The sequence below is a fragment of the Perca fluviatilis genome, chromosome 15 (genome assembly GCF_010015445.1).
Source record: "Perca fluviatilis chromosome 15, GENO_Pfluv_1.0, whole genome shotgun sequence".
In the NCBI taxonomy this organism is placed as follows: domain Eukaryota; kingdom Metazoa; phylum Chordata; class Actinopteri; order Perciformes; family Percidae; genus Perca; species Perca fluviatilis.
This window is the reverse complement of record NC_053126.1, coordinates 9098985-9121068: the sequence shown is the minus strand read 5'-3', so window position 1 is coordinate 9121068 and position 22084 is coordinate 9098985. Positions and strand designations below refer to the sequence as shown.

At 37.4% G+C, this 22084-nt stretch overlaps 1 pseudogene and 6 gene segments (V, D, J or C); all 7 read right to left on the bottom strand.

Moving 5' to 3' along the window:
* Nucleotides 1-68: 68 nt before the first annotated feature.
* Nucleotides 69-657, bottom strand: LOC120574611 (annotated as a pseudogene).
* Nucleotides 658-2852: 2195 nt separating this feature from the next.
* On the bottom strand, nt 2853-3399 carry LOC120574334. The segment is given in 2 exon segments: nt 2853-3253; nt 3350-3399. Coding segments are annotated over 2 exon segments (444 nt in total).
* A 1057-nt stretch (nt 3400-4456) lies between these two features.
* LOC120574332 lies at nt 4457-5936 on the bottom strand. The segment is given in 3 exon segments: nt 4457-4578; nt 5500-5793; nt 5888-5936. Coding segments are annotated over 3 exon segments (465 nt in total).
* Nucleotides 5937-11515: 5579 nt separating this feature from the next.
* On the bottom strand, nt 11516-11964 carry LOC120574331. The segment is given in 2 exon segments: nt 11516-11829; nt 11916-11964. Coding segments are annotated over 2 exon segments (363 nt in total).
* Nucleotides 11965-12595: 631 nt separating this feature from the next.
* Nucleotides 12596-13119, bottom strand: LOC120574621. The segment is given in 2 exon segments: nt 12596-12938; nt 13028-13119. Coding segments are annotated over 2 exon segments (345 nt in total).
* A 4781-nt stretch (nt 13120-17900) lies between these two features.
* LOC120574625 lies at nt 17901-18472 on the bottom strand. The segment is given in 2 exon segments: nt 17901-18242; nt 18332-18472. Coding segments are annotated over 2 exon segments (345 nt in total).
* A 973-nt stretch (nt 18473-19445) lies between these two features.
* On the bottom strand, nt 19446-19884 carry LOC120574615 (the record flags this gene model as incomplete). The annotated part of the segment is given in 2 exon segments: nt 19446-19744; nt 19831-19884. Coding segments are annotated over 2 exon segments (348 nt in total), but the record flags the coding sequence as incomplete, so codon positions are not given.
* Nucleotides 19885-22084: the final 2200 nt, after the last annotated feature.

The following is a 22084-nucleotide window of genomic DNA, read 5'->3' as shown; positions in this document are numbered from 1 at the left end:
TGCGGACAAATACAGTTTTTATTGATGACATATCTTTCATTATAAATTGTCAATCATTCAGTGGAACATGTGTTTTCACAGCCCTGACATGCTTCAGTGCTTCTCACACAGAGATCAGTGTTATTCAGTTGTTGTACAGCTTAGTAGTGTTGTGTGTCACTGTGGCTCTCGTGCACAATAATAAACTGCAGAGTCTTCTTGTTTCAGACTCTTAACCTCTAAGTGCACAAGATTTTGAGAGGTGTCTTTGGTGATGGAAAACTGGCCTTGGACACCTTTGCAAATATTGTGCCAGTTCCGCTATCAATGCGTCCGATCCATTCCAGTCCTTTCCCTGGTTTCTGACGAATCCAGTGCAGCCAAGCTAGAGACAGTCCGTCCACCTTACAGGACAGAGTGACTGGTTGTCCAGCTCTGCTCACCACTGGCTCTGAGGAGGTGAGGGACTGGCCCTGAGCAGCTGGAAGATACAGAGTTTAGATTACAGGGAGCCAGCCGACATCCAAAGCTCCTTTTCTCCTCCTTCGCTCAACACCGACTTCACTCACCTGAAATGAGAGCCAAGAGGAGGACACTCTGTACAACTGTCATGGTGGGAACTTGACTCAGTCTGCACCTGCAGAGGCTGTTATGGGGATTATATATTGTGTTGACAGAATGGGTGGGGATTATACATCAGTGTGTGAATTTACATTTTAGCAGTGGGAGATACAGTTTTCTGTCTGAAAAGGAGGAGTGCTGGACTCTGAGAGAGAGAGAGAGAGAGAGAGAGAGAGAGAGAGAGCGAGAGAGAGGTTTTCGTTTTCTCTTATTTTCAGTGTGTTTGGACAGTTTTTCAACTGTGTGCATTTCTAAGAGGGTAAGATTGTGTGGTGTGTAGTTCAATGTATACAGTACAAGCTGTAATGTCAGTCTAAGACATTAATTTAAAAGGTTATTGTTCACCTAAGTGAGGTGGATTACTGCTAATAGAGAAAACAATGTGACAAATGAATACATAGTTTTTCCTCCGAGAGCCAAGGAAGTAAAAGTTTGCCTTATTACAGTATTACTACAGTATCCATTCAGCTTCCAACCCAATGGCTTACATACACAAGAATTAACAGCAGCTCCTTCAGTCTTCTAGCTGTTTATATAGAAATTGATTTGAAATGATGAAATGGAGAACTATACAACTAAATGAATACATTAAGAATCAGTCACTGCTGATCCAGCACCTAAATGTTCTATTTTTGTTGGGGTGAAGAAAGCTCTCAAAGGCTCTGAGTATAAAATTGTAGTTTTGAGTGGCAGTCAGTCAAAATCAAAGAGATAAGCATAACTAAGTGTTTCCATATAGAGGACAGAGAAACTTGAGACTGGCTGCTTCTAGGGCTTTTATGAAAGAAAATGTATTATTTATATTACTTGTCACTCCCACTTTAGATGCCACATGGCTGAAATGTGTATGTAGTATTTATTTTATTCATACCTGGACAAGGATTGTTTTGCTGTATTTGGCTGTTCTGTAAGGAAGTGATAATTGATAGGACCCCCTCTAAAATGATATGCTACATCGCAAGGGGCTATCTTTAAATAAATTCAATAAATTGAAGTTAAAGATTAATTAAGATACTTTTGTTGGTGGTTAATGTCCGTCTTTTTCAGGCCACATTTTCATGATTTTATTAAAAACAACAAAAGCTAAAAAATAAATGAATAAGAATACATCTATAAGAATGGGATCTGCAGGATTTTGTACAGCTGCTCAACTGAATCAGTCACTGTTGCCGTTGAGCACAATAATAAACAGCAGAATCTTCAGTCTTCAGACCTTTCATCTGCAGATACAGCTGCTGTCTGTTGTTGTCTCTAGATATGGTAAACCGGCCTTGGACTTACTGAGAGTAGTAGATTCTGTAATTATCATATTCGATAGTTGCTACCCATTCCAGTCCATTTCCAGGAGTCTGTCTGACCCAGGCCATCCAAGAGCTACCAAAGTTAAACCCAGAGGCTGAACAGGTCAATCTGTGGGATTCTCCAGGTCTTTTAACCACTGGTTCAGATTCTATTAGAGTCTGACCATCAACACCATCAAAACGAAAATGTGAAATATGTCAGTTATAGAAATTAAAACTGTGTCAAATAAATATCAGTGAAAATCTTCACCTGCCCAGCAGAGAGTTAAAAGCAGCAGTCCTGTCCTATAGTCCATCATGTTAAACTGTGTGTCCACTGTTCTCTGTCCTCCTCTCTGCACTCAGATAAGTAGAGGTGAAGATATCTGAGTTTTGCATCGACACCTCCTCAAAGGTAGGAAACATCTGGACTGGAGATATTTAATGAAACTGAGTCAGAGTCATCCCTGCAAGTCAGCTGTTTTAATATTTGTCTGACATGTTTTAATTTGTGTAAAATGTTCGTCGGCGTTAACACCACAACCACATTAATTCTAATGATACACAAATGACATCTGACACGTTAAAAAAACAAGGGTTATTAAAATTTGTTAAATTATGATTCATCTTGGTATTAAGGCTCTGTTTCTCATTAGTCACTTTGAACGTAATGGGCAGCACATTAGATCATTCATAATCACCAACATCTACAAGCATTTCTGAAAATTGCTTTAATATCATCTCACTATGTCATAACATATGTACATGCTTTGTACTTATGAATATGACTTTGTTTATATATGTAGAAGAATGTAGCTTGCTGTTTAAATGTAGTTAGTTATCAGATGTTACATGAAAACAGGAAGAAAAAAAATAATTCTCATCTTTTATAGGCTTTACAACTCAATTAATACCATTCATTGAATTCCATAAACATTAATTGTATTAAGTCATTAGAGAGTGCTGTGTTTATTAATGTTCACATTTAGAACATGTGTGTTTGGTTGAGTCTTGCTGGTTGCTGGGTATTTGTGCAGGTCTGTTGGTGGTTTGTATCACTGTGGGCTGACGTACACAGTAATACACAGCTGTGTCCTCAGGCTGCACATTCTGTCCTTTTAGAGTCACTGTTAGAGCAGAAGTGTCTCTGCTGTAGCTGAACTTGTTTTTCAGAGCATCATTTTGGTAAAGGCCACTTGTTCCCCACTGATGGGATATCCAGTCCATTTGTTTTCCTTCACTCTCTCTGATCCAACCTGTTGCATAGCTGTCATCAGTCAAAGAATAACCAGAGACCTGACAGCTGATGGTCAGAGACTGTCCAGGCTGCACAACCATTGAGTCTGTCTGGATGAGATCAATACTGTTCACACCTGTGGAAACACAAATCAACATTATCTCCATCATTCATCTGACTATTCAGGGTTTCTAATGTGTGTATTAGAGTGAATCCACTGAAAGCTCCTCACAGGATCCAGCAGCCAGCAGCAGTATCAGAGCTACAGAGAACATGTTGATGTTGAAGCTGAACTGATGGGAGCTCTTCTGTCTCTCACTGACACACAAACACTTCACTTATTTATGAGGCCACACAAAAGGAGGCTGATTTACATACTGGTGATAGTAAATCAGTATATTTGAATAAATCAAAATGAAGATGAAATGTTCAGGTGTTCTCACATAAAGAGAAGGTGAAACCTGAATCTCTGACAAACATGTCAATGAAAAGTAAAAAATGATATGATAGAAGAGAAACGATTCATTTAAATCACTGAATTCATTCCATCACTTGAAAGGTTATATATACTGTACATTCAAGTAAGTATCACTGATTGTTATGTCAGACTATATAAATTCATTGATTGTACTGTTAATGTTACCTTTAATTAAGAACCTAAAACTGTTTCTCTCCTTGCTGTAACAGTGAGCTGGTGCAGTGTTCGAACTATACCGTGGCCGTAGTCGTGCGCTTGCGACTTACAATGACTTACAAAGATACATAACAGCTAAGTGTATGCACTATACAGGATTTACCCTATCATACTTTATCGGCAGGAGTAGATAGGTCAAATAGCAAACAGCCAGCCACAAATAGTCTATAAACAAAGCATCAGGCTGTTTTTGAGATTTTACGTGAACAATGGTTAAGGTTACTCAGGCTACCGAAGAATACCATAATTCCTCCGTTCAATTAGACCTTTGCAACGCACCCCAAACTTCCATCCTTAACAAACAATCTTTATTGAAGTGAAATAGGTTCAAATCGCCGACATGCATGAATGATATTTTTGCAGTTTTACACATAATAATCCACGATGATCACATTACACAAAACTGAAATTGCATGTCAAAACGACACATTGTCAATATTTTTAGAGACCCCCCAAAATTTCACAAATCACGTTGCAGGGGAGCCCATGTCTTATTAAGGGGAGCCTAGCTCCCCCTAGCTCCCCCGTAGTTCGCACCCTGAGCTGGTGTTGAAACCATTAGTGGTCTGAGGGCTCCTCCTCTGGTGGCTTCATGTTACAATTGTTCAGGCTCTGAGGGGTTTTTGTTCAGGTCTACTGATTGTGTTACTGTGGATCTCTGGCACAGTAATACACAGCAGTGTCTTCAGGCTGCACATTCTGTCCATTTAGAGTCACTGTGTTGCTGGAAGTCTCTAAGTCAATACTGAACTTGTTCTTCAGTGAATCTTTGTAGTATGAAGCTCCAGTATGTTTCATTCCAATCCACTCCAGTCCTTTCCCTGCAGGCTGTCTGATCCAAGCTGTGTAGTAGCTGCTGAGAGAATAAGAGACCTGACAGGTGATGGTCAGACGTTGACCTGGCTGCACAGTCACAGAGGCTGGCTGGGTCAACTGTTCACACTTCACACCTGTTAAAAAAGAAAATGATTTGTAACAAATTATCAAGTTACACTGTAATAATGTATGTATGTATAATGTAATTTTTGATTTATTCATATACATATACAGATAACTATAAACTGTCAATATTATTTCCACATATTTTCCAGACTTTCTTCAAACATTAAAAATTGTTTAATATAAAATAGTTATCTCCACACATGATACAAGTAAATTCACTCTAAACAATAGCGTTAAATGCTGTCATCACTCATCTCCACTTTCAGCTGTTTTCTCTTAGAAATAATTTAAATGAAACCACTATATATACTACTTATTGATTTTATTACATAGCAATATGAATCATTTCGGAGTTTGAGTATCAGTGAGTTAAGATCAATGAGAACAGCAGATCTGAGTTTCTCATTTTAGTAACAGAGGAGAGAGAAACTAGACACTGACTGTCCTCTAGTGATTTTATGAAAGAAACGGCAACATTATTAATATATATAATATAATATTAATATAACTCCCATATTATGACTCGCTTTAATTCCACATCCTTTATAGACAGTATTGTGTTTTAATTTGTAGAACTGTAACGTATTTGTAGTAGTTTAATTTCAGCAACCAGATTGTTGTGCTGTCTTTGGACCTTGTATCAATGTTATGAAAAATACTGCATGCTTGATCTCTACCAGCCTGAAAGAATGAGTACTGTAGGATTTTGTACAGCTGCTCAACCAACTCCAGTCACTGTGGGTGTCGAGCACAATAATAAACAGCAGAGTCTTCAGTCTTCAGACTGTTCATCTGCAGATACAGCTGCTGTCTGTTGTTGTCTCTGGAGATGGTAAACCGGCCTTGAACTGACTGAGAGTAGTAGATGCTAGTAACATCAATAGTAGCAACCCACTCCAGTCCTTTTCCAGGAGCCTGTCTGACCCAGGCCATCAAGTAGCTGCTGAATGTGAATCCAGACGCTGTACAGGTCAATCTGTGGGATTCTCCAGGTCTTTTAACCACTGGCTCTGATTCTGTCAGAGTCTGACCATATACACCTGTCAAACCAAAAAATAAAGGCATGTCAAGCATTACTGTAAGTTCCAAGCACAAATGAAAATATGTCAATTCAAGATCAATGAAAATCTTCACCTGTCCAGCAGAGAGTTAAAAGCAGCAGTCCTGTCCTATAGTCCATCATGTTAAACTGTGTGTCCACTGTTCTCTGTCCTCCTCTCTGCACTCAGATAAGTAGAGGTGGAAGATATCTGAGTTTTGCATTGACTCCTCCTTTTTATTCCATGCTACATAGCTAAATAAGCCGGACAGAGTTGTCCCTCATCTGGCGATAGAAACCCTGCTTTCCCCGTTCTGTTGGATCAGAGCTCCACAGCCTAAGTCCACAGGTACAAATTAGTTTTGCACCAAATGTATCGCAACAAGTGTTGCAAAAGTCAACGGCGCATCGCTTACCTTGTTGATGCAGAGAGCATACAGTGACAGATTCGAGAGGTTGTAATCACTGAGTTGTGGTTGTGATGGAAAATCAACCTGAGTAAAAAAAAAAGTACACGAGTAAATGTTGCATTACAAGTTTGCAGCTGTCATTGTGTTCATGCAAATATCAATCTACACATTTGTGAATATTTTTTCTACAAGTGCAAATTTCAATTTACAAGTTCAGATTTTTTTTACAAGCTCTCATGTTTTTTTTCTTTTTGTGACTTCAAATGTGAATAATTTTTCCAAGTGCAAATTTTTATTTTACAAGTGCAAATTTTTATTTTACAAGTGCACATTTTTATTTTACAAGTGCAAATTTTTATTTTACAAGTGCAATTTTTTTGTTCTGCAAGTTCTCACATTGTATTCTACAAGCTCTCACGTTTTGCACCATATTTACCTTCATACTTTACGTTGGAGAACTTTTGGGAAGGGGCGAAAATACTGGTTAGCTGATTAGATGAACCATCTGTCTATCACCTATGTTGGTGATAGACGGGCCAAATCAACCAATCAGATCCACGAAGCGTATGAAAATACAACCACAAGCCCGCACCTGCTGCTGCAGGCAAAGCATAGCTCGTTAGCTCCTGCAAGCAAGCAACATGTCGGTAAAGGATATTTGCCGTTTGTGTAACGAGAATTTAGGAATAAAAGGCACCCTTTCAGGTTCCTGGACCATATTCCAAAAGAAGGATCCAAGAGAAAAAAAGCATTAGCGAGTGGCTAACAGAATTGGGGCTACCACTGTCTGAAAATACTGGTTAGCTGATTGGATAAACCATCTGTCCATCACCACCTAACCCACCTCAAAACCAACGCTGATTGGCCCGGTCGTTTGGCTTACGGCTCCAGATTTTCTCTATCTCAAGATGCCTGACTGATCTGCAAGTGGAAAACTGGAGCTTGCGAGATCAGGACAGTCTCACGAGGCTAAGCAGAAACAAGCCTTGAGCAGAAATGGATAAAGAAAAGAGTTTTGAATGGCAAGTTCAGTTTCAAAGCCCTTCCAGATGGTTCTCTTTACAAGACTAGGGGTAGTGGTGGAATTGTGGAAATTGGTTCTCTGACAAACACATTTTAGATTGTTAACAAAAAGAAATAACGATGTTATGAAAGACAAACTGACTTGTTGAAGATTCATTTATACTGTACTCTAGATATCACCATTTAAAAAAAAATCTGAAGACTATTTCATCCTTTAGTGCACATGTGTCAAACTCAAGGCCTGCGGGCCAAATCTGGCCCCTCGCAGATTATGATTCGGCCCGCATATCAATTTAGGTTCACAATACATATTGGCCCACGATTTGACGATTTGTAACTTTTTCCAACGTTGTTGTCACTTCTGCCGTTTATTTGTCACTTTTCTGACATTTTTGGGCGCTTTTTTTCTATGATGGCTGAGGAACATTTTACTGACTTCTTTAGGACTTTATGTCGACCAAACTGTAAGTGAGAAGACTATGTGACACATGTAATAATACAGTCAAAGATATTTTACTTTTTTGATTAAATAAAAGCATATCAATAAACTAAACATGTCTGGCCCTTGATGTGATTCTTATTTTCCAGTGTGGCCCTTAGTGAAGTTGAGTTTGACCAACACATTCTCACACCCAACTCGTAAAATAAGGGCGTTTGGTCAGGAGCCTTTCTCGTTCTTATTTTACGTTAAAAGTCTCCTTTAGCGTCTCATGTAAACGTGCTTGGTCGCCACTATTGCCGTCCCCTTTTCGTCTCTTTTCACGCACTTGGTCGGAGAAAAACAACGGGGAAAGGACGCCTCAAAAGCCGGGAAACACGCCGGAGACGGGGGAACAAAACGCCACACGCGGGGCGCAAACTCGAGTCTCCTGAGTGAAAGTCCGGTGTTTTACCCATCCACCATCCTTACGCAGCAATTTCCCATTACATACCACTCGCTAAATCTCATCCAACTGCGGCTCTCCCCAGTACGTTACACAAATACGCCGAAGGGTGCCTTTTTCGTCCCATCAGACGCTGAAGGACACTGACCAAACGTACTTATTTTACGAGTTCGGAATGAGAACGGGTTGGTTTGACACCCCTTCTTTACTGTAACAGTGAGCTGGTGTTGAAACCATTAGTGGTCTGAGGGCTCCTCCTCTGGTGGCTTCATGTTACAAGTGTTCAGGCTCTGAGGGGTTTTTGTTCAGGTCTACTGATGAGTCACTGGGAGAGTCTTAATTCGATACTGAACTTGTTCTTCAGTGAATCTTTGTAGTTTGGTGGATGCAACACTACCATGTACAATCACTCCAGTCCTTTCCCTGTATTCTGTAAAGACTTTTAATGGTTTCAGTGTTTTTAAAGAAACAGACATACAGAGAAACTTGGAGCCTTTTAGAGGAAAACAGCTGCTCAGGAACTGAAACGTGACAAAATGCAAAAAACTAAATCCTTTAACAAAGATGAAAACTATTGTAGTTCATCCATTTACAAGTTACTCTTCTATAATAAACAACATATTTTACTTCATATGTGTGTGGTTATGTCAGAAATAAAATATATTATATATATAATATATCAAATATCAAGCAGCATTATTTTTACTTGTTTTTATCATCATGTGAGACAGTGCAGAGTTTATCAGCCCAGGGAGGATGAGGAAAGACAAGAAATGTTTCTTACTGCAGGAGTTGATGTTTTTGGCACTTTTACCAACAAGTGATCTTTATTGTGTTTTTGTGTGTTTCATGTTGAGTAATAATATTTCTCAGGAAAGCAGGATGTTATATAATGAAGAGACAAAGGGTAAATGATTATCTAAAAATGATATCTAACGTAAAATTTAGGGGGAAAATATCAAAAAATATAATGTATAAAATATATGATATAAATATTACATTCACATGTTAGTTTTACAACTAAATTAGCCTCAAAAGAAAGGTGGTAAAAATCTTCACCTGCCCAGCAGAGAGTTAAAAGCAGCAGTCCTGTCCTATAGTCCATCATGTTAAACTGTGTGTCCACTGTTCTCTGTCCTCCTCTCTGCACTCAGATAAGTAGAGGTGAAGATATCTGAGTTTTGCATTGACTCCTCCTCACAGGGAGGAAACATCTGGACTGGAGATATTTAATGAAACTGGGAAATTAATGTGCACAAATTAAATCTGTTTTTCTCAAGGTTTATTCAAATTAGTTAAATTATGTTTAATCTTGGTATCAAGGCTCTGTTTCTCATTGGTCTCTGTGAGCAGAATGGGTAGCATATGAGAGCATTCTCAAAAAATATAAATAATTGGTTTCTGATCACCAACATCTAGTATCATTTATTACAACTGCTTTGTATTGAGCTCACTGTATCATGCTATTATACCATTCATGGTTAGTACTTATGAATAAGACTTTGGCAATTTAGATAATGGTTTGACAAATGAAAGAACTATGTCTATTACTGTAGAGGATGTAACATCATTATAAAATAAATATGTATTTGTGAGTTTAAAATATATAAAACTTTTATATGGATGTATCAAAGTGCTTTTCAGGCGGTGAGAAAACTCAGATGTCATTAAGATCACATTGTTTGTTGTCTGTGGAGGTTTTTGTGCAGCTGCTCCACTGTCTTCAGTCACTGTGTCTCTTCGAGCACAATAATAAACAGCAGAATCTTCAGTCTTCAGACTGTTCATCTGCAGATACAGCTGCTCTCTGCTGTTGTCTCTGGAGACGGTAAACCGGCCTTGAACTGACTGAGAGTAGTAGATGCTGTCACTATCATATTCGATACTCGCAACCCACTCCAGTCCTTTTCCAGGAGCCTGTCTGATCCAGGCCATCCAGTAGCTACTGAATGACAATCCAGATGTTGTACAGGTCAATCTGTGGGATTCTCCAGGTCTTTTAATCGCTGGTTCAGATTCTGTCAGAGTCTGACCATCAACACCTGTCAAATAAAGAAAATAATCAGTTGCTTTTAATTTTGGTAATGTTTTAAAAACAACTTCAAATGAAGATCAGTGAAAATCTTCACCTGCCCAGCAGAGAGTTAAAAGCAGCAGTCCTGTCCTATAGTCCATCATGTTAAACTGTGTGTCCACTGTTCTCTGTCCTCCTCTCTGCACTCAGATAAGTAGAGGTGAAGATATCTGAGTTTTGCATCGACTCCTCCTCACAGGGAGGAAACATCTGGACTGGACTTAATCTAACATCTTCTTTGGTGAAACTAGAATGAATGTGTACTGAACAGGAAGTGTTCATATTAGTTTGCACATTTTTAAATGCTGTTTAACAATGAGTAACTTGGGTATCAACATTACCACAACAATAATATAAGAACAATGTCATCTGATTGATTATATTTAAACGATAAGCTACAACCAGTGGATCACTCGTGCCCAGCACACCTGGATGTGGCATTGTGATGGTTTACGTCATTTTATGGCAGAGAAGTTGGTAACAGATTATCATTAGGAGGAGAACATCAATATCTGGAGCATTAGGGGCTGAAAACAATTAAATATAACATTTAATGCTTTTCTTCCCTGTCTTTGTTCCTGTATATGGACGTCGCTGGGATAAGTGTTAAAGTCAGTCCTTGTCTGCCCTCTAGAGTTTTAAAACAGGAATTGTAGCTACTTTTAACATTCAAGAAAATAACTCACTTGTGACACCCAATAAGATTAGTTTGTTATTGAAGCTCTGTGCTTTTTCCCTGTTTCCCTTCCTTCTACCCATTGCATGCTGGGATACACTCACAGCACCAACATGACAGTGAATGAAAAGCAAAAGATGCATTGTTGTAACTGATGATTAGAGGATTATAATTTTCTTTATTTTTTTCCATTACAGCTCAGAATGTTTTTCATTAGCTTCAGATTTTTAATTGAAGACAAAACAAATGTCATTGTATCCTTATGTACACTGTAAACCCGAATAAGTAAGCAGTACTCAAAAAAAATTTAGGAAATCAGTTGCCATTTTTTTGTTTCTAGCTAATTTTCAACTAGGTTTTGGTTTCTTGATGCTTCCTTTTAATGGCAGTAAAATATGTGAATTCCAGGAACTGGTGTAAAATTGTTCCTGTCATTCTGTCATTTTCGTGTACAATCTGAAAATCATGTGGGAGCTTTTTATTTTTAAATGCTACCGAAATATTGATTTTTGCATGAACTTCCTGCATTTACTTGTGGTACTTGTGTACTTATCAGCAATATGCCACAAAAAAGTAATACTGAGTCAACTATATGATCCCAGTGGTAATTGTAAATAGAGGAAGTAGTTTTTGTATGAATCTCCTATTATCATCTCTCACTGTGTCTCTCGGGCACAGTAATACACTGCTGTGTCCTCGGTCTTCAGACTGTTCATCTGCAGATAGAGTTTACTGCTGGAGTCATCTCTGGAGATGGTGAATCTCCCCTGGACTGACTGGGAGTAAAAGAGATGAGAACTGCCTGTGTATACAAAAACGATCCACTCCAGTCCTTTTCCAGGAGCCTGTCTGATCCAGGCCATATAGTGGCTACTGAATGACAATCCAGATGTTGTACAGGTCAATCTGTGGGATTCTCCAGGTCTTTTAATCGCTGGTTCAGATTCTGTCAGAGTCTGACCATCAACACCTGTCAAGATATAAAAAAACATCACATGAATTTAGTTGTTACACAATTCAAAACAATGTTAAATTAAGAGCATTGAAAATCTTCACCTGCCCAGCAGAGAGTTAAAAGCAGCAGTCCTGTCCTATAGTCCATCATGTTAAACTGTGTGTCCACTGTTCTCTGTCCTCCCTTGCACTGAGATTTTTAATTTAACGTAATTTTTTAATTTGTGTTATTCTTACAGTAAGAATAATCATACCGTATCTTAGAATTCAGATTATATTTACATTTTTAACGTAATGTCATTATTATCCATGTTTTACTGTAAGTCACTCTAACATTTGAACACATTTATTTACTTAGTTAATTGCAACTTACAAATAAAGTAATAGTGTTACTGTTTATATATAAAAGTTATCAAGATAATTATCATTACAAAAATGTTTTTTCTTTTATTAAATCACCTTGTATGCTTGGTTTTATATCGACAAACATTATCTTATGTCTCCTTTTTTTCATATTGGAAATTTTGAGTCCTGATAATAAGAACAGAGTTTCATGCATTTGTTCCAGGAAAACTCTGACATCCAACACGTTTCAGTTGTGTGTATTTAACAATGTAAACATGTTATTCAGTTTTTGTTGTGGGAGAAAAGACAATGATCAGTGATTGAAACCCCAAATTATTTAAAGTCAAGCAAGAGTGCAGGCTGTGTGCTGGTGTTGAAACCATTAGTGGTCTGAGGGCTCCTCCTCTGGTGGATTCATGTTACAAGTGTTCAGGCTCTGAGGGGTTTTTGTTCAGGTCTACTGATGGTTTGTGTTACTGTGGCTCTCTGGCACAGTAATACACAGCAGTGTCTTCAGGCTGCACATTCTGTCCATTTAGAGTCACTGTCTTGCTGGAAGTCTCTAAGTCGATACTGAACTTGTTCTTCAGTGAATCTTTGTAGTATGAATCTCCAGTATATTTCCATCCAATCCACTCCAGTCCTTTCCCTGCAGGCTGTCTGATCCAAGCTGTAGCATAGCTACCAACAGAATAAGAGACCTGACAGGTGATGGTCAGACGTTGACCTGGCTGCACAGTCACAGAGGCTGGCTGGGTCAACTGTTCACACTTCACACATGTTAAAAAAGAAAATGTTTTGTAACAAATGATCAAGTTATAATGCAAAAGAAAAACTGTTGACTTTAACAAATCCAGAGAGACTCACATCCAGCTGCCAACAGCAGCAGCAGAGCTCCAGAGAACATGGTTTATGTTGAAACTGACGTGCTGTGAACTCCACTGACAGCCTGATGTGATGTTTTTATAGCTGAGAAACAAGGAAGGTCACTGAGTTTGCAAAAAATCAAACATATGAAACATGTTGGTCTAACTGGAGTCAATAGAAGAGTTTGTTCAGTGTTATTATATCTGCAGAGTGAAAATATGCGTGTCATTTTTGATTCATTCATATCTATAGGTACAGATAACCTTATTGCATTAAACTGTCAATATTTTCTCCACTTATTTTCTAGACTTTCATTTGTGTTAATACACAACAATAATTCCTTAACGACTATATTGTTATTCTATTGTGAAACATTAATAATCTTTTTTATATAAAATAGTTATCTTCATACACGATACAAGTAAATTCACTCTAAACAATAACGTTAAATGCTGTCATCGCTCATCTCCACTTTCAGCTGTTTTCTCTTAGAAATAATTTTAATGAAATTACAGTTATGGAAAGAGTGACATATTCTTATTTACCTATTGATTTTATTACAGAGCAATATGAATGATTTCAGTGTTTGAGTATCAGTCAGTTAAGATCAATGAGAACAGAAGATCTGAGTTTCTCCTTTTAGTAACAGAGGAGAGAGGAACTAGACACTGACTGTCCTCTAGTGATTTTATAAAAGAAACAGTAACATTATTTTTCATTCTCATAGATTCCACATCATATCATTTACAGACAGTATTGTGTCTTACTTTGTAGAACTGTAAAGTATTTCTAGAAGTTTCATTTCAGCAACCAGATTGTTGGGCTGTCTTTGGACCTTGTATCAATGAGTGAGCTTTATTGTGTTTTTAATGTGTTTTCAAGTTTGTGTATAATGCAGGGAGGATTATTCATTTATAATAAAAACATGTATGAAAATAAAATTGCAGAATATAAAATAACTTAACAACCTCAAAACAAAAATGTAATATAAAATGTTTAAATATATACATTTTATGAAAAATATTTCAGACTTATGCACTACCCGCCTGAAAGAATGAGTACTGTAGGATTTTGCACAGCTGCTCAACCAACTCCAGTCACTGTGGCTCTCGAGCACAATAATAAACAGCAGAATCTTCAGTCTTCAGACTGTTCATCTGCAGATACAGCTGCTCTCTGCTGTTGTCTCTGGAGATGGTAAACCGGCCCTGAACTGACTGAGAGCCCCCTCTTAGCTCACCAACCTTCTTCATCTCCACACTCATTCCCACAGTTGACTGATTCTGATAATAAGTGTGTTGTTGTTTTTAAGTAATGATGAAACTGACTAAAAATGCATGTATTATTAGATAAGCATTTAAAGCTAAGTTGTCAACTAAATTTGTTATTGCTTGAACATGTTAATATAAAATAATTATTTATTTCATGTGGGAAAACAATACATTAAAATAATAGTGACTATAACCTCAAAGTATTTAAGTATAACATATTATATAATATTTATTAGGATATAGCCATAAGAATGAGTACTGCAGGATTTTTGTACAGCTGCTCAATGAACTCCAGTCACTGTGGCTTTCGAGCACAATAATAAACAGCAGAATCTTCAGTCTTCAGACTGTTCATCTGCAGATACAGCTGCTCTCTGCTGTTGTCTCTGGAGACTGTAAAACGGCCCTGAACTGACTGAGAGTAGTATTTGCCACTACTACCAGCATCAGCAGCAATCCACTCCAGTCCTTTTCCAGGAGCCTGTCTGATCCAGTGCATCCAGTAGCTACTGAATGACAATCCAGATGTTGTACAGGTCAATCTGTGGGATTCTCCAGGTCTTTTAATCGCTGGTTCAGATTCTGTCAGAGTCTGACCATCAACACCTGTCAAAATATATAAAAACATCACATTAATTTAATTGTTACATAATTCAAAACTATGTTTAATTAAGATCAGTGAAAATCTTCACCTGCCCAGCAGATAGTTAAAAGCAGCAGTCCTGTCCTATAGTCCATCATGTTAAACTGTGTGTCCACTGTTCTCTGTCCTCCTCTCTGCACTCAGATAAGTAGAGGTGGAAGATATCTGAGTTTTGCATCGACTCCTCCTCACAGGGAGGAAACATCTGGACTGGAGATAATGAAACCAGGAAATAAATGTGCAGGAGTCAACCCTCCAAGTCAGCTGTTTTAATGTTTGTCTGACATGTTTTAATTTTTGTAAAATGTTAGCCGGCATTAACACCACAACCATACTCATTCAAATAATATACAAATGACATCTAACACGTTAAAAAACAAGGGTTATGTTAAATTATGATTAATCTTGGTATAAATGAATGTTTCTCATTCCTCACTTTGAGCGTAATGGGCAGCACATGAAAGCATTCACAATAGTATAAATAAACAAAAGTGTTAGTCTTATCACCAACATCTACAAGCATTTCTGAAAATTGCTTTAATATCATCTTATGTCATTATAACAAACATGCTTTGTACTTATGACTATGACTTGTATTTGTGAAGACATATAGCTACTGTTTAAATGTAGTTAGTTATCAAATGTTACATGAAAACAGGAAAAATGTTTTTCTCATTTTTTATAGGCTTTACAACACGATTAATACCATTCATTGAATTCCATAAACATTAAATGTATTAACTCATTAGAGAGTGCTGTCTTTATTAATCTTCACATTTAGAACATGTGTGTGTGGTTGAGTCTTGCTGGTTGCTGGGTATTTGTGCAGGTCTGTTGGTGGTTTGTATCACTGTGGGGTAACGTACACAGTAATACACAGCTGTGTCCTCAGGCTGCACATTCTGTCCTTTTAGAGTCACTGTTAGAGCAGAAGTGTCTCTGCTGTAGCTGAACTTGTTCTTCAGGGCATTATTTTGACGAAGGCTACCTCCACCCCACTGATCAGAAATCCAGTCCATTGGTTTTCCTTCACTCTGTCTGATCCAACCTGTTGCATAGCTGTTATCAGTCAAAGAATAACCAGAGACCTGACAGCTGATGGTCAGAGACTGTCCACGCTGCACAACCATTGAGTCTGTCTGGATGAGATCAATACTGTTCACACCTGTGGAAACACAAATCAACATTATCTCCATCATTCATCTGACTATTCAGGGTTTCTAATGTGTGTATTAGAGTGAATCCACTGAAAGCTCCTCACAGGATCCAGCAGCCAGCAGCAGTATCAGAGCTACAGAGAACATGTTGATGTTGAAGCTGAACTGATGTCAGCTCTTCTGTCTCTCACTGACACACACACACTTCACTTCTTTATGAGGCCACACAAAAGGAGGCTGATTTACATACTGATGATAGTAAATCAGCTGACTAAAGTATATTTGAATAAATCAAAATGAAGATGAAATGTTCAGGTGTTCTCACATAAAGAGAAGGTGAAACCTGAATATCTGACAAACATGTTAATGAAAAGTATATAATTATATGATAGAGGATAAACTATTCATTTATACTGTAGTTAAATCACTCAATTTATTCTATCACTTGAAGGGTTATATATTGTTGGAAAAGATTCAACCGATTGCTCTGGCTCAAAAGGCCAGAGTCTTTTTGACTCCACCGGTCACTTCTCAAAGTTTCCCTTATAATTGTTGTGTTCGTTGAAAGACAGACCAGGAAATGAATACTCATGATTCGTTTAGTTAATCTATAACAGTCTTTAGTAAAATGATATTGCAAACAGATATTTCATATGCATATGGATCAGCCGCTCCTTCAAGACTTTCTCTCCCTAACCACCAACAAAGTCTTTCCGGGTCTGACACCGGACCTTCCTTTTCCCTATTCTTTTATTCATCTTCAGGTTCCTCCTCCCGCCGTGCGTCTGGGCCGTAATTGGTTGGATATCACTCAGACTTTCTGTCTCCGAAGATAGAGAAGTTGCGCTTAGCCAGCTGGATACGCTCTCATTCTCTTTCTTCTCTCACGGCCTAAAGATTGTCTGTTCCTTTAAGAGATTTCATTAGGTGCATTCTGTTCCAAATGTTTATTAAACAAATCAGGAGCACTTGTACTCCACTAAATTTATTTTTTCTTATCTTACACATGCCAGACAGGAGGAGACAGCGAGGCCATCCCTGGCTACAGGACATTCTTATTCTAAACCCAATATATTTCTACAATATATACATTCAATGATGTATCACTGATTATTATGTCAGAGTGTTTAAATTGATTGATTTTACTGTTAATGTTACATTTAATTAAGAACCTAAGACTGTTTCTCTCCTTGCTGTAACAGTGAGCTGGTGTTGAAACCATTAGTGGTCTGAGGGCTCCTCCTCTGGTGGCTTCATATTACAAGTGTTCAGGCTCTGAGGGGTTTTTGTTCAGGTCTACTGATGGTTTGTGTTACTGTGGCTCTCTGGCACAGTAATACACAGCAGTGTCTTCAGGCTGCACATTCTGTCCATAATTAATATTTCTCAAGAAAGCAGTACGTTATATAATGAAGAGACAAAGGGTAATTTATTATCTAAAAATATCTAATGTAAAATTTAGGGAAAAAACTTAATATTAACTTAATAATATTACTTAATATTGAAAATATAATGTGTAAAATATATGCTATAAATATTACATTCATATATCATCTTCATTATTTGGCTTCATCAGCCCAGTACTGTTACCGTTACTGATACAGTTATGATTTACATAATTATTAAATAATATTATGGAAAACATATAACATGATAAATATGAAAATTGTAGCTGTTAAATTGAATTAAAACACATTTGTGTTGTGTCTGTTTCTCTCTTTACTGTAACAGTGAGCTGGTGTTGAAACCATTAGTGGTCTGAGGGCTCCTCCTCTGGTGGCTTCATGTTACAAGTGTTCAGGCTCTGAGGGGTTTTTGTTCAGGTCTACTGATGGTTTGTGTTACTGTGGCTCTCTGGCACAGTAATACACAGCAGTGTCTTCAGGCTGCACATTCTGTCCATTTAGAGTCACTGTCTTGCTGGAAGTCTCTAAGTCAATACTGAACTTGTTCTTCAGTGAATCTTTGTAGTGTGAACCTCCAGTATATTTCCATCCAATCCACTCCAGTCCTTTCCCTGCAGGCTGTCTGATCCAAGCTGTGTAGTAGCTGCTGAGAGAATAAGAGACCTGACAGGTGATGGTCAGACGTTGACCTGGCTGCACAGTCACAGAGGCTGGCTGGGTCAACTGTTCACACTTCACACCTGTTAAAAAAGAAAAGGTTTTGTAACAAATGATCAAGTTATAATGCAAAAGAAGAACTGTTGACTTTAACAAATCCAGAGAGACTCACATCCAGCTGCCAACAGCAGCAGCAGAGCTCCAGAGAACATGGTTTATGTTGAAACTGACGTGCTGTGAACTCCACTGACAGCCTGATGTGATGTTTTTATAGCTGAGAAACAAGGAAGGTCACTAAGTTTGCATAAAATCAAACATATGAAGCATCAATGTTGGTCTAACTGGAGTCAATAGAAGAGTTTGTTCAGTGTTATTATATCTGCAGAGTGAAAATATGCGTTTCATTTTTGATTTCTTCATATCTAGGTACAGATAACTTTATGGAATTAAACTGACAATATTGTCTCCACTTATTTTCTAGACTTTAATTTGCATTAATACACAACAATAATTCCTTAATGACTGTATTATTATTCTATCTTTAAAAATTAATAATGTTTTGTATATAAAATAGTTATCTCCATACACGATACAAGAAAATTCACTCTAAATAACATTAAATGCTGTCATCACTCATCTCCACTTTCAGCTGTTTTCTCTTAGAAATGATTTTAATGAAATTACAGTATGTGATGGAAAGAGTGACATATTCTTATTTACCTATTAATTTTATTACAGAGCAATATTAATCATTTTAGAGTTTGAGTATCAGTCAGTTAAGATCAATGAGAACAGCAGATCTGAGTTTCTCCTTTTAGTAACAGAGGAGAGAGAAACTAGACACTGACTGTCCTCTAGTGATTTTATAAAAGAAACAGTAACATTATTTTTCATTCTCATAGATTCCACATCGTATCATTTACAGAGAGAATTGTGTCTTACTTTGTAGAAATGTAAAGAATTTGTAGTAGTTTAATTTCAGCAACCAGATTATTGGGCTGTCTTTGGACGTTTTATTAATGAGTTATCTTTTTTCTGTTTTTAATCCGTTTTCAGGAATGTGTATAATGTAAGGAGGATTATTACTTTATTTTAAAAACATTTCAAGTAAATCACAGCATATGAAAGAAATTAACAACCTCAAAACAACAAAAGCTAATATAAAAATAAACAAATACATAAATGTTATGAAACATTCTTCATGCTTGGGTTCTACCAGCCTGAAAGAATGAGTACTCTAGGATTTTGTACAGCTGCTCAACCAACTCCAGTCACTGTGGCTCTCGAGCACAATAATAAACAGCAGAATCTTCAGTCTTCAGACTGTTCATCTGCAGATACAGCTGCTCTCTGCTGTTGTCTCTGGAGACGGTAAACCGGCCCTGAACTGACTGAGAGTAGTAGATGCTGTCACTATCATATTCAATAGTTGCTACCCATTCCAGTCCTTTTCCAGGAGCCTGTCTGACCCAGGCCATCCAAGATCTACCAAAGTTAAACCCAGAGGCTGAACAGGTCAATCTGTGGGATTCTCCAGGTCTTTTAACCACTGGTTCAGATTCTGTCAGAGTCTGACCATCAACACCTGTCAAGGTACAAAAAAACATCACATGAATTTAGTTGTTACACAATTCAAAACTATGTTTAATCTAGATCAGTGAAAATCTTCACCTGCCCAGCAGAGAGTTAAAAGCAGCAGTCCTGTCCTATAGTCCATCATGTTAAACTGTGTGTCCACTGTTCTCTGTCCTCCTCTCTGCACTCAGATAAGTAGAGGTGAAGATATCTGAGTTTTGCATTGACTCCTCCTTTTTTGGCTTTCTCTTAACTGTATTTTGTGTTTTCACAAATCATCTCATCGTATCTCTTACCATTTTGACTTTGTTTCACATTTTTAACCTGATGTTACCTAATCCTTTATTTTTATTTATTTTTACTTTAAGTCACTTTGTAACATTTGAATGTATGTATTTACTCTCACTTTTGATCAATGCAAAGTACAAATAATGGAATAATGTTACTGTCCATAAATAAAAGTTTTTGACAATATTTTCAGTCAAAAAATTGCTTTCAGTTCATGTAGTAGGTAAAAGGTTGGCTTGAGATAGGTAAACAACATCTCATGTCTCCTAAAGTTATTTTTGATCAAATTGCCGTTCTACATGTGAATAACACTCATGTACAATATTATTAGACCAAACATCAATTCTTTCACAAAATTCAACCTTTGAAGAAAATTCAGTTGCATTCATACATATTAACTTCATTAAGGTAAATTAATGTTAACCGATTTCTAAAAGTCTAATTCAGTCTGTCTTGTGGGAGTACAGACAATGATGTATCAGTGATTGAAACCTCCAAGTATTTAAACTAGGGCTGTCAAAATTAACACCATGATAAAGAGTTAACGCAAACGCTTTTAACACCACTAGTTGTTTTTGATGTAGGATTAATGCACGCACGTTTTGTGAATTGGGTCTCGGGACGCTCTTTAGTTTTGGGAAACCAGGAAGCGATGCACAGTAATGTTGTGGGTGGCTAGCAGAAACAAGCCTTGAGCAGAAATGGATAAAGAAAAGAGTTTTGAATGGCAAGTTCAGTTTCAAAGCCCTTCCAGATGGTTCTCTTGACAAGACTAGGGGTAGTGGTGGAATTGTGGGAATTGGTTCTCTGACAAACACATTTTAGATAGTTACTGTAACAGTGAGCTGGTGTTGAAACCATTAGTGGTCTGAGGGCTCCTCCTCTGGTGGCTTCATGTTACAAGTGTTCAGGCTCTGAGGGTTTTTTTGTTCAGGTCTACTGATGAGTCACTGGGAGAGTCTTAAGTCGATACTGAACTTGTTCTTCAGTGAATCTTTGTAGTTTGGTGGATGTAACACCACCATGTACAATCACTCCAGTCCTTTCCCTGCATGCTGTCTGATCCAAGCTGTGTAGTAGCTGCTACCTGCATTTATTTTTTCATATATTTGCTTACTGACTGTATTTAGTGCAAACATAAATACATTGACAGGAGCCAGAATCATGTGAATAGTAATATATTTTGCAGCTTTTAATAAAAGACTTTTAATGGTTTCAGTGCTTGCAGATGTTTAAAGAAACAGACATACAGAGAAACTTGGAGCCTTTTAGAGGAAAACAGCTGCTCAGGAACTGAAATGTGACAAAATGCAAAAAACTAAATCCTTTAATAAAGATGAAAACTATTGTAGTTCATCCATTTACAAGTTAATCTTCTGTAATAAACAACATAGTTTACCTTCATATGTGTGTGGTTATGTCATAAATAAAATCATATATCAAATATCATGCAGCATGATGTTTACTTGTTTTTATTCAGAATTCCTAAAAGCCAGTCATACAACAATCATACTCAAATGTCTGTGTTGTCTCATTTTGAATGACTTGACCTGAGGACATTAGTCATGTGAGACAGTGCAGAGTTTATCAGCCCAGGGAGGATGAGGAAAGACAAGAAATGTTTCTTACTGCAGGAGTTGAAGTAGTTTCATTTAAGCAACCAGATCGTTGTGATGTTTTTGGCACTTTTACCAACAAGTCATCTTTATTGTGTTTTTGTGTGTTTAATGTTGAGTAATAATATTTCTCAGGAAAGCATGATAATTTAGTATCTAAAAATGATATCTAATGTAAAATTTAGGGAAAAAACGTAGAAAAAAGTAGTAATATTAAAAATATAATGTATAAAATATATGATATAAATTACATTAATATATTATCTTCATTATTTGGCTTCATCAGCCCGGTAAGAATACTGTAGGATTTTGTACAGCTGCTCAACCAACTCCAGTCACTGTGGCTCTCGAGCACAATAATAAACAGCAGAATCTTCAGTTTTCAGTCTGTTCATCTGCAGATACAGCTGCTCTCTGCTGTCGTCTCTGGAGATGGTAAACCGGCC